Below are 12,969 nucleotides of genomic sequence, written 5' to 3' on the forward strand. Positions count from 1 at the left end.
GGAGAGAGAGAGAGAGAGAGAGAGAGAGAGAGAGAGAGAGAGAGAGAGAGAGAGAGAGAGAGAGAGAGAGAGAGAGAGAGAGAGAGAGAGAGAGAGAGAGAGAGAGAGAGAGAGAGAGAGAGAGAGAGTATAAGTCGTTATGTTTTTTCAATTTTTAATGTAACATTATTGTTAATGCTCGTCAAAATACATAAGAAATATATCTTTACATTTGTTTAAATATAAAACGTATAATCCAATTAAAATAGATTGGAAGAACTTTAGATATTTGCCAGACATCCTACGAAAAAGAATATTTTTAGTTGATTATAGCAAATAAAAGCGAGATGTATTGATAGCAACAGGCTCGCAAAGATTCGCATTATTTGATGCGACATCATTCTACTGACAATGAGATACATGATCTTCGATTATTTTAGATTAGTCTTGAATTCATATACGCGTATTGTATGATATTCCTCATTTTACTCTCTGTCTAACTCTAACTCAAAAGTGCACAAACTCACCAAGTACACAATATGGTTAACAACTTTGTAGTATATAATTATAAATAATAAAACAAAACAAAATAATAATATTAGAAATGTTATAATGTTATTCAACTCGTTTCGCTGGAAAGTTATTTTATCCATCCATAATTTATTCTCAAATATTCCAAATATAATAATATTTAATATTAAAATATAATAATATTAATAATTTAAATTAATAATTTAATATTAATTTTGTCATCATTATATTCAATAATATAGATTATTTGTAAGATATATTCGTAAATTTTCGTTATTTTATTAGTCTGTATTAGTAAACGTATGTATATAATTTTGTTTCTTCTTAAGTCAACGGAATAAAATAATAAATCTTTTACAGCAGTTTTGAATAAAATTTACAAATATTTATCAATCCACAAATCAAAGACAATATCAATTTGTTATACCTAGTGATTATATAGTTTTCTATTACATTTCCGATAAAATTAAACAAGCTTTAAATTTTTCTATAAGATTTTGCTATAAGATTTCAATAATATTTCTTATAAGATTTTTTCTTAACAAACTTTGACATATAGTCCATTTTGTCTCATTTTTATATTTTTCAGGCTTCGAAGCTGCATCTGCTCGTTTCCAATCAAGAAATCAGGAAATAGTAAAAATAATGGAGTCTCTCCGAAACAGGTAACGTCTTCTGTTTCTTACATAATTGTAAACTTGTTAATAAAAATTTAATTTTTTAGATCTACTAGAGACGTCGGTACACAAACCGATTTAGAGGAGATTAGGTTAGCAAAATTAGAGGAAAACGTCGATTTTTTAATGAAAAAAATGAATGACTTCATAAATAAGACGACGCGCAGACCTACCGGCAAATAAATTAATTTCTGCCGGTGTAAGACTAATTGCATTAATAAAACCTGCGTCTGCCGTTTATTTAACACAGGAGTTAGATGCAGAAAATGAGGAGGATACAGAAAGCCTTGATCAGATAGAGGGAGTTCTCTTTCTGCGGCAAGATATACTCTCGGTGGTCTTGCCATTGCCTTCCAAGAGGTGGCGATCAAATAACATCGAATAAAAATTTGATGGTTCTGTTCGGATTTGAACCCTTAGGCATGAGATCTTAGGCATAGTGAGCAGACACTCAACTCACTGCGCCAGAACCGCACACAATACACAAGTTAATAATATCATGATTTTGAAATATAATTTCTCTTTATAGGTTTTTGTTTATATTGAATTGTTACGTCCAGACTCGGAAAAAGAATGAGATAATGAAAGGACAGAACTTACCCTTGTCGAAACGCGTAAAACCTTAACGCTCTCGACTCGAACGAACTGTGCAAGGCCGGACCTGGTCAAAGACCTCGAGGGTTTCTTTTACTAGGTCAATAGGCCGTTCGTTCGGTGGTCCCTTTTTGGTAAAGGAAGTTAATCCCTGTTACGCGGGATGGGACCTTGTGCGATCTGGGAGTCAGGGAATGTGTTTGAAAGGGTTAATAAATTTGATTAAAATTTTAAAATTTTAATTTTTATTTATTTATTAAATAAAAATGAATATATATATATGTATATGAGATTTAGAAAATTATTAGCATTTTAATTAGACTAATTAATCTTATTAATAGATTAAGTGTGTGCGTGTGTGTGTGTGTGTGTGTGTGTGTATTCGCGGGTGTTACATTAGTTCGGAGGGACGTCAGTCAGGTAAATTGAAAGTGGAAAAAAAGGACTTATTACCTGACTGGTATTCATACAATAATATTTAAAATTTTAAGGGAAGGGCCAGGAAAAAAATTATAACTCTTTAAAGGTAATTGTGGAAGGGGGAAATTTCTTCCAGAGAGCCTCTATTGGAACGGCGAAGGGATATCTATGACCAGGGAGGAACCATGGGATAACGAATCCCGCAGGGTTGTTTGCAAGGATGGAGTGCAGTGTTTTCAACTCAACAGGGCCAGGCCCGATTGTATACGAGCCGTTTGAGAGGGGATGTCGGATCCTTGGGAGGTTATTGATTAAAATATTGGATAGGATCCTGAGGCGGGGGACGAGGAGGTTCTTGGTGTTTGGAATTTTCGGCGTAACTCGCGTTTTCTTTCTCGACGATGACCTCGGCAATATCACGAAAGGCCTCCCAAATTTCATCCAATTCTTCTTAGGAATCAGGTGAATTGTGGGGGGAAGATGGGGGTGAATCACCAAGGACGATGGTAGAAGTTGCTGAGGGTGGACGTGGAAGGGGTTTAGAGGTAGAAAGAGTTTTGTTGGAAGGGCCCGGTAAACCGAGAGGAGATGGGGAAGGTTGTTCGTGAGAGGACGATGCTATGGGGTGTGAAGGGGGAGGGGAATCGATGGTGATACGAGGAGATGGGTCAGGTGAGCGGGATGGTTCTGGCTCTCTTGAAGGAGGAAGAGGAGGAGGAATGTTTATTGAAATAGAAGGACAGATGTCAGTTTTTGTTTGCGGGTTTATTTGTTTAGCTATAAGTAATTTAAATAACTCTACATTAATTTTCGAAAAGTCTACAATGAAGTTCTTATCCGCGAAGGCCCTAGCCGCGACTCTGACCGTGCGATGGTTACGGCGCCGTTTGTTTACTCTTGTGCCCGACTTAATTCTCTTGAGGGTGGCAGGATCCACAGGATGAACCCCCGCGAGGAAATGTTAATGTTTTATTTTTCTTTGAGGAAACAGTTCTTGGTTAATTTATTTGTTAAATTACAAAACTAGTAAGAATAATGAGACAACCCGAGAACAAAAAATAATATAGAATACTGTCGATAATAAGTGCAATAGTAATAGGCTTTAAATTGGTTGTAGTAACAGTACGACCATACAAATTGACAAGGTTTTATTATCAGTATTAGGATGAACGAGGAAGGGGTATAAGTTCCCTTAACTATATTTAGGAACTGAGTGGAAATTCCGGTATATATAAATACAAATAGGAAGAAAAAAATAAAAAGATTACCTCTAACTGCATTCAGTAACCTGACGTGTGAATGTCGGTGTACATAAATACAGGGGTAAAAGGGGAAATAAAAAGATTACCTCTAACTGTATTCAGTAACCTGACGTGTGAATGTCGGTGTACATAAATACAGAAGTAAAGAGAAAAATTAAAATGAGAGTAAACAGAGGGGAAGAAGGGGGGACAGACAAACAAAAAATGAAATATTAATATTTAAATTATCTACCAATAGACCAGGAACTGTTTCATAGATTTTAGTTTAAGAGGAGTACCAATCAAATAAAACTATTTGCTAATGACTTACTACTTCTTGAGTGCGTTGGTCGGTTTTAAATCCCGAAGAGGACCTCGGCAGCGAATTTCGTGGGGTCCGTCTGAATTGTACAGGTGCCCTAGTTAGCGATCGAATCTTTCGTGTTGAATGGCACAAACACTTGAAACGTCTAACGCTCGATGCTGTGTTGAATTTTTAATGCACATTCAACCACTACACTGGGAGTCTGTGTCAAATATCAGTCGAAGCACACGTCGCGGAATCAAAACTATTAATACCCGAAAGTGTTAACGTTCGAATAATTAACTATGAAGATGGAATAATTAATTCCGCGTGTCAAGGCCGAGGTCGAAGAAAATATTAGTACCGTGGACGAGAGATCGAACGATACGTAGTGATCGGACGTAGTGATGATGATGATGTCGCGGCGCATTGCTCTTCGCATTAAATATTAGAATTCGTACCTCCTCTCCATTGGACAATTGGACGAATTAGAATTTTAATTAACGTCCCCATATGCTTAGGGGGTGTTTCCTTCGACTTCGAGTCTCAAAAATTTCTTCTCTATTGGTTCAAAAGATTTTTCCATTTGGCCAATGAGGAGTTTCGTTCCGTCAGAATCGCTTATCGCTATTTAGAAATTTATTATAAACAGCTGTCACTTTAGGTGGTCCGTCAGGCGAGCTCTCTTATCGAATGCTTCTTAAGTTTTCGTCGCCGTTTCAAATTTATGATTGCAGTTCTAAACAACTGCTTCGAGTTACGGTGACTCTGTTTTATTTAAAATTTTTTTAGAGTTAGAGAGCAGTTCAAGTGTTTATTCTTTCGATTTCTAAGATTTCTTTGGTTGTCTTATTTAGAGTTGGTCTCGCCTTACAGAGGTTTGTTAAAAATTTTATTATTATAAATATTATTATATCACGTAACGTAATATTCGTGGAGTGCAACTAAAGTGACAACTCTCACGGTTTGATATTTCGCCGTAGAGAGTTCTTAGAATTATTATTTCTAAATGTTTATGCATTCCTCTCGAAAAGAAAGAATCGTGAAGTCTACAGGACGTAACAGAATTATAGTTTGTTTTTTTTTGCAGCAAATCGATCCAATGAAACCACGTTATTAATTATCACGAACACCTCCTTGCAAAAAAATTGAAATAATTTTTAAAAACAAGAAAGAAAATTGGAACTGGGAAACTGGTCTTTGTATTGTATCTGATAACTTTATTCCCAACGATACTTTGATAGCGACTGGTGACGCTGCCTCCTTTATGATTCTGACAAGACCGAACATGGGAGGCAAGTCAACTCTCATGCGTCAAGTGGGCTTAATCACAATCATGACACAGATAGTAAGTTCCATGAGAAAAATGTAAATGAAATTAGAATGATGAGTTATACATGTAAATATGTAAAATCTGAATTTAATTTTTTTGTATAAATAGGGCAGTTACGTTCCAGCCAGTTCATGTTGCATAACATTGGTGGATCGTATTTTCACACGCTTGGGCGCTAACGATGATATTCTGACTGGTCAGAGCACGTTCTTGGTTGAACTGATGAAACTGCTACGATGCTGCAACATGCTATGCCCTATTCGTTGGTTCTTTTTGATAAGTTGGGTAAGGATAATCTTGCCATAAATCGCTGATTATCGATTTATTTATTCCTCATTTTAAATATGAAACTGAGAAAATATATTCTTTTTCTAGGACGAAGCATATCAACCTATGATGGCACAGCAATAGCAGCTTCGGTTATCGACGCATTCACTAAGTTGAAGTGTCGCGCACATTATTCTCGACTCATTATCATTCTTCGTTTGAGGATTACAAGACTAATAAAGAGGTCACATTAGCCCATATGGTAAGAGAATATTATAATTACAACGATATAATAGATAAATCTTTTTTACTTAGTATATATATTTATTTATTGTTATTTTATTACAATCTCATACTTAATGATCTCAATGTATTTTTGGAAATTTTATAAAGTATTTTTCAATAAATTTTAATTTTTTAGGCATGCATGGTGGAAACGGGAGAAGAAGAAATATATTTTTTTTCCTCGGACGAGATACATCAACCTATGATGGCATAGCAATAGCAGCTTCGGTTGTCGACGGTCCTGTCAGAATCATAAAAGAGGCAACCAGTCGCTATCAAAGTAGGGAATAAAGTTATCAGACTAATAGTCAGAATACTAAATATTTCTAATAATAAATAAATAAACAAACGTTTTCTTACAAATAAAAATTCTTACTTCATCAAAAGATAAAAGATACAATACAAGGATTTTTTCCTGTTGATGAAGTAAGAAAATGTTTGTTTATTTATTATTAGTTATATTTTCTTATTTATTTATTTTACTTTTTGATGAATAATAATATTAACCCGTATTAATCCTCGTTAGACGCTATTTATATTTAATTATAATTATGATGAATATTAACCCTTCGTTAAAATATCTTTGGTCCTTAAAACAACTTTGTCTGAATTTGTTCTTTACTGTTTTGAAATATTTTAATACCTGATATATTAACATAATGTTAAGACAAAGTTTATCTATTGTAATATTTACATATTGACATATTTTAATCCCTGATATATTAACATAATATTAAGACAAAGTTGTTTTAAGAACCAAAGAAAAATAAAGGACAAATATTATGGCCGTCTTAGAAGGGGAACCTAAAAATATGCCTGCACAAATTAATTTAATGTAGGTATATACCGTGTGACTAGAATGTATAATCTTGATTTTTGAGAATCGATATTATGATATATTTATATTTATATTTAGGTCAGAGTAGAGACTTAATGATAAACTTTATATAATTTGTATATTTGAGTTTTATTTAGAATTTATATAATTTTTATTTACGAATATATACAATATGTATGCTGGAGAAATCAGTCTTTTATAAAGAGTACAAATTAAAAAATATATTTACATACAAATTGTTAATAAATTAATATATTTGCAAAAGAAAAAGTGTAGTATATATATATATATATATATATATATATATAGATTAAAATAAATCCATTATATAAGCAGATACATTTAAACTTGCTGTTATATATTACAATATTCTTAACGGTAATAAAACTTGTTCATAGACGGTAAAATGCAGAGCTGAAGTTGTGGTAGCTTTTATCTGAGTCGGTACTAGACCTTTAAAGAGACCTTGTATTCCCTCTTCTTTTACAGTCACTTTCAAGCAATCTAATAATCTATTACATTGAAAGAATTTGCCGAATCCTTTACGTCCATGTTGGAAACCTTGTATCTGCAACCTTTTTCTAGCAAGATCAAATGGATAGACAATCGTTTTCGCAATGAATCCAGCAGCACTACCAGATAGCATAGAATTGTAGAAATTAGTATCAGTACCAGAAAAGAGAGTATATCTTTTATAGCAATCTGTGAAAAACTCATAAAATGCAAACTGCAAGCCAGTGTGTGGAGCACTTTGCAATAAAGTTGATAATAGACCAGAGAAGAAAACTTTCGGCGACTCTTCTCGAAGAATCGAACTGAAAAAAATAAATAAATATATATATTATTAAATTATAAAAATATTTGTATCATAATAAAAATGTTGTGTTGGAATTTTTATTATTAGTATTAACGTGTAAATTGAAAATAATTTTTCTGTAACTTACCTACAAGAATGTAATACTCCATTATATACTTGATGATTACTCGACTGGGCTACTAATCTAGTTCTTACAGTATCAAAAGGAAATGAAATGATTATCCCTATGCTTCCAGCACCAGCGATAAAATGCATCGAATGATTCCATTGCTCAATTTTTGACATTTTTTGCATCATTTTCATAAACACATTGTAGGAATAAAACTGCAAAAAGGAGAGGGATGCAATGTATATATAATAAAATTTATTCAATAATTTATTTAATTAGCAATTAATATATGTTAGTTTAAGTTTTAGGATTTTTTATATTCTGTATATATTAATTGCTAAATTAAATTGTAAGATTTGCGACACCCGGTGTATACCGAAAAGACTGGGTTATCGAGCGCTTGCGCCGAGATGACATATAAATCGTCATCAATCTGTCTTCGCACCAAGTCACCTAATGCGAGATATCGAAGAGACGGTGAGAGCACTCTCTCTCGAGCCGCGATACTATAAAGACGTGTTTCTGCTGTTAACAAACGAAGATCGAGGGGCTCTCAAATTGTAACGGTGATCGAACCGGAAAAGAGAGAGATAACGTCTGTATTTCTTTAATCCGCGCTGTGTTGATCAATTGTAAAATAAAAAGATCTGTCTGGTTAATTACTGTGATAATTATTTAATAACTATCAATCCAGCATTTCAGTGCGGCATTATTCTGGAGTATCTTCTCCGAGGACAACCATCGTAATTATACGCGTGTGCGCTGGTGAACATTTTTATTTCTTTATTAATATTTATTCCTGACAAACATTCTTTTTTTTTTATTCAATTATTAACTATCATTTCGAACAACTTAGTTCAATATCCTACAATATATTACTGCACAAATTTTATTCTGTACCTGAGCCGTTCCATAGGTAATTGACAGTAATTGCGCAGGTACATGGCCTTTTCATAAAGCAGAAATTCCTTCTTCTCTCAAGATTAATAAAAAAAAGCTTGTGAAACAGATATTTGCTAATGTGACATTTTGAAATTAGTTCAACTTGTAACTGCAAGAAAAATAATTATGTAATTGCAAGAGCAGAAGAAAATATATATCACAAAAGATTTATTATATAATAAAACTTACTTGAAATCTAATTTGCCGCGTGACCGCAGCGCATGCTCATATCTCTAGATTCAGTCAGTATGACAGATTTCCTAACCGTGAAATCTGTCATTTTTAACAATTAATATCTCGGTTCGCGGGGCAGAGCGACGATTATCTCTGCCAGATTCGTTCGTTTCGAGCCAAAACGCGTCGAATAAGCCTATTTTAATCAAAATCTGAGGTGAGGCAGTTCTTCTGGATAATTACCATGTATATATATATATGTATAGTTACATAAGAGTTTCTTGCAACAATGATCTGAGTTAATTACTTTTGATAAGTAATTTTCCTTTTCGTATTCATAGTCCAATCTTATATTTAAGATCGTTTTAAGATCCCGTTCGACCAATGAAGTAGCCGCATAGCATCATTTTATTGGTTGAATGAGATCTTAAGACGACCTTAAATATAAGATCGGACTATGAATACCGACCATTGGCTATGTAGTTCAATGTCCACAGAGGGCGTATCGCTTTCAGGGATTATTAAAGTCACTAGATTATAATCTAGTGACTTTAAGGAATTACGTAAAACTGGGCCGTGGCGTCTCTCAGGCTTCTCTTTGTATATACATATATCATTAGGTACATGTATGAAACATTTTAATTTTGTGAATTTTATCTGAATCGAATTATTTAATATTACACGACGAAACAATACACGCTATGTGAAACATTCAAATCACTTCGATTCCGATCGATTCGGACAACGAATTGATTGTTTTCGAGGAAAGCCACGAGGACAGACTTGAAGAGGAGGTTCGGTTTATTCGCTGTCTCTGCGAATATTGACAAAATATAAATATGTCAGACAAGGAAACGAATGATGAGATCGAGGTAATATCCGAGAGACTGCAGGCCGCCACGACCATAGATTCCACGCAACAACAACAACAACAACAACAACAACAACAACAACAACAACAACAACAACAACAACAACAGGGAAAGAGCTCGCGAAGGAACAGTAATAATGGCGGGACGCGTCAACCCGTTGACAGCAAGAAGTCTTGTCTCGCCTCTACCACCAGCTCTACGATGGACAATTATGTTCTTGTGAGAAATATTCCCGAGCTTAATCTGCCCGAGAAGATCATTCTTGTTATCGATACAGTACGAGAACAACAATGCACGCCTTTCAAGCTCGGGACAGGTGCGACGTTTTCGCCCCTGTACATGATAAAACGCGTGGTCGAGAACTTCGTCGGCGCCAAGTCTACGATACAGCCCGGGGTACACGAATACGCCCTGATGAGTCTGGATTCGCGAGGCGCGACCTGGCTCTGCGACTATACCAACAACATTAAGACGGTGGTGAGTCATTTGGAGGGCATCACGGAGGACGTGCCGGACGAGGAGCAAAAGACTTACGATTTGGGACAGCTATTCGAGGCGATACACGCGCGAATAACGACGCCAGCGATAAATCAGCCAATGTTCGTCTCGCGGGTGATCTTAATATACGGACGATCAAACTCTATCCCCAAGTTTCACACCGGTCAGAAATATCTGGACAACTTGACGGAGAATCCGTGCTTTTTCTTAGACGTGTTGTTCGTTCACGAACCAGCCAGCGATGACAACATGTGCGAGGCGGTGTACGCTGAAATCGCGGCTCTGGACACGACAAGTTATTCTTACATTTTTGAAGTAGGCAGAAATCCTGCTAAGCTACACGATAATATGGCAAAACTCCTGGCGCATCCACTGCAACGTCCGTTGCAAAAAGACGCTTTTTACACTTTTATTTCAAGTACAGTCACACAGGAAGTACATACTAATGTATAAAATATTATATACATACAGTGGCATTATTTATTTTTACTGAAAGATTCGTACATATATATTTTCTTCATAGAATTAGATTCATTTTATCAACATAAATTAAAATTTCAAAATAATATATTGTTTATATTTAATTATAATAGTAACATATTTCAAGCAATTTTATATTTGTTGAAGAAATTATATAAGAGACAAAAGTGGTTGCGCATTATTATACATTATTATTTAAACTCTTGTAAAATAAATAATATTTTTGTATATAAATTTATAAGTTAGTCCTACATAAACAAATCAAACACATCTTGTAACAAATATTGACTCTAAAGAGGAATTTGGACTAAAAGATCTTATTCTAAAAAATATTTTATCTTCTCTTTACAAAAATGATGGTTTCTATTTCTGATTTACGTATTATTACTTTGTTGCTATAATTTGTGTTATATCTGACATTATTGCAGCTTGAACAGAGATTTCAAAATTTAACGATACAACGCTTTGTCGTTAAATGGGCAGAGAGCTTATCCTTTCGAGTGAAGGTGCGTCCGCAGGTCTGACAGGAAAATGGTCTTATCCCGAAATGCGCTCGTTGATGTCTGATAAGATTAGATGCATACGAGAACTTCTGTTGACATTTGTTACATTTTTAAGGCTGCTCACCAGTATGTTTCCTTCTATGCTTGTTGAGATCTCCCGTATGATTGAACGTCTTTTGACAAAAGTCACACGTTAATTGGCGTTGTTTCTTGCCTGTCTCTCCAGTATTTTCGTCCATTTGCGAATTGTCAATACCAACGCATTTTTCGTATGCGATGCCTCCTTCGATTTCAACGCCAATTTTCGTGGCTTTTTCAAATTGCGTATTCTCACGAGAAATTACGTGATTAACATGGATTGTACTTTTCGTTCGAAGAGTCTCGTTGACTTGTGATTTTTCTGTCGTTTCTACTACATTGGCAATTGAGATATTTTGACTAGTAAATCTCGTTAGAGTTTTCGTGTGAACTTCTTTGACGATTCTTCTCTCGAAAGGTAAACGCAAATCAGGAAAATTCTTTTCGAGAACATCTTTAAGTTTAGTGATACAAGAACAAATTGTGTTCAAAACCTAAATGCAAATAAAGAAACGAATTAATGTCGCTTCTTTTATATAAAGTATAATGAGATTTAATGTGTATAAATTTAATTACCACCGATTTTTCTAAATGCGTCTCAAAGTCGCAAATACATTTTACTTAGCATAAGATATTTTTATGGCTTTTAAAAATAATTAAATGATATGTGATATTATTAACAAATTATTCATGAAAAATATAATAATAAATAATATAAATGTTACAAAGATATATATTTATATAATGATAGTATGCAATAAATTTCTTAATCACACGATTTTATATCTATTGTAACATTTATTTTCATGAAAAAGAGATGGATAAAGTATCTGTTTAAAACTCATTTAATACCTAACTTGTAGAGAAAAAATTGACTTCCTTTTGTTCTTTCTATCATATTTATCACTTTATTTAGTCTCTATTTGAATTAATATTCAAAATTTTTCCATTGTTACAGATAATATTGTTCTATATAAATGTGATAGATCGCTACATATTTTATTTTTTTCTAATTATTTATTTGATTTTAATTCTAGATTTTTCTGATGAATATAATGAATAAAAATAATTCAAATTCAAAAAGAAAAAGAATGTTCTTCAACAAAAAAATTCTCAAAATAAAATTAAGTACGTGAGATGTTTTGATTATTTAGATAGCGATTTCACAATAGTATTACGTTTTGAAGCCAAAACCACTCGACTCACAATTTATTCAGACGATGCTTACCACAAGTTTCAAGTTCGATCTCTGTAGGAGAGCGTGTGTTGATTCGTCACTTCCAAGTATCGGCACAACATGTTTCTTGCAGCAGAAGTGACAGTGTCCTCGAGCATCGCACGACATACTTTTGTGCAAATGCTATAATTACTGATGCATACGTTCGTAAACGAGGATAAAGAGTTAGACGATTAGACAAAAAAAGAAACAGTAGATCGACCAGTCCATGTCTGGATAATGATACACGGTTCTCCTGATAAAGCGAACAGTATAACCGTGCAAATAGTGGGAGTGCCCGTCAGGGAATACCCGTGTCCGAGTAAGCATCAACGCGTGTAAAAATTCCAAATGCACACGTAACACACTGATAAGCACATAGTAATATACACACTGATTCACATAGAAGAGATAATAATATAGTAAATTAAATTGAAAGTATTCAATCTTGCATAGAAATTTATTTCGCTCAGATTCTGTGTGGATTTGCAAAATATGTAATTTGAGTTTGCATATATGCTGTTCCATATATGCTTGTACAATGGATTTACGTTACGATATGACAAATATTGTAAATACATTCCGCGATTATTTCTACAATATAAATATTACAAAATATACGTCGATTTTTACAAGAGCATCGAGATATTAATAGCTATTAAGTTGGACGAAGGATTTTTCCTGAATATTATTATTGTATACATATTTAAAAGTATGATATAATATATATACTCGATGGAAAGACATGCACGTACACAAACACATACATCCATTCCGGTAAAGAAACATACATTTTATTCATTCCTCTGAT

At 33.9% G+C, this 12,969-nt stretch overlaps 3 protein-coding genes and 1 pseudogene across 3 annotated transcripts; 2 read left to right on the forward strand and 2 right to left on the reverse strand.

Annotated features, from left to right (window-relative positions):
* The first annotated feature begins 4,955 nt into the window (after positions 1–4,955).
* On the forward strand, positions 4,956–5,784 carry LOC140663369 (DNA mismatch repair protein MutS-like). The gene is made up of 4 exons (XM_072887461.1): positions 4,956–5,094; positions 5,188–5,364; positions 5,455–5,608; positions 5,768–5,784. Exons 1-3 carry the CDS (start codon positions 5,014–5,016, stop codon positions 5,488–5,490), a joined length of 294 nt encoding a protein of 97 aa, XP_072743562.1. The 5' UTR covers positions 4,956–5,013; the 3' UTR covers positions 5,491–5,608; positions 5,768–5,784.
* A 1,027-nt stretch (positions 5,785–6,811) lies between these two features.
* Positions 6,812–8,918, reverse strand: LOC140663589 (mitochondrial thiamine pyrophosphate carrier-like; annotated as a pseudogene).
* On the forward strand, positions 7,880–11,489 carry LOC140663353 (BRISC and BRCA1-A complex member 1). Its single transcript, XM_072887425.1, has one exon. It carries the CDS (start codon positions 9,351–9,353, stop codon positions 10,332–10,334), a length of 984 nt encoding a protein of 327 aa, XP_072743526.1. The 5' UTR covers positions 7,880–9,350; the 3' UTR covers positions 10,335–11,489.
* LOC140663354 (uncharacterized) lies at positions 10,975–12,471 on the reverse strand. The gene is made up of 2 exons (XM_072887427.1): positions 12,171–12,471; positions 10,975–11,436 (listed from the first exon to the last, which is right to left on the reverse strand). Exons 1-2 carry the CDS (start codon positions 12,285–12,287, stop codon positions 10,975–10,977), a joined length of 579 nt encoding a protein of 192 aa, XP_072743528.1. The 5' UTR covers positions 12,288–12,471.
* Positions 12,472–12,969: the final 498 nt, after the last annotated feature.

Source organism: Anoplolepis gracilipes, chromosome 3 (genome assembly GCF_047496725.1).
Source record: "Anoplolepis gracilipes chromosome 3, ASM4749672v1, whole genome shotgun sequence".
NCBI classification, from domain to species: Eukaryota; Metazoa; Arthropoda; class Insecta; order Hymenoptera; family Formicidae; genus Anoplolepis; species Anoplolepis gracilipes.

Excerpts from the sequence above, each read along its gene's own strand:
- LOC140663369 (XM_072887461.1), top strand. The coding sequence starts at position 5,014 with ATGATTCTGACAAGACCGAACATGGGAGGCAAGTCAACTCTCATGCGT. Across the intron at positions 5,095-5,187 it reads TCACAATCATGACACAGATA|GGCAGTTACGTTCCAGCCAG; the intron begins GTAAGTTCCATG and ends TTGTATAAATAG. Across the intron at positions 5,365-5,454 it reads GGTTCTTTTTGATAAGTTGG|GACGAAGCATATCAACCTAT; the intron begins GTAAGGATAATC and ends TTCTTTTTCTAG.
- LOC140663353 (XM_072887425.1), top strand. The coding sequence starts at position 9,351 with ATGTCAGACAAGGAAACGAATGATGAGATCGAGGTAATATCCGAGAGA.
- LOC140663354 (XM_072887427.1), bottom strand. The coding sequence starts at position 12,287 with ATGTCGTGCGATGCTCGAGGACACTGTCACTTCTGCTGCAAGAAACAT. Across the intron at positions 11,437-12,170 it reads GATCGAACTTGAAACTTGTG|GTTTTGAACACAATTTGTTC; the intron begins GTAAGCATCGTC and ends ATTTGCATTTAG.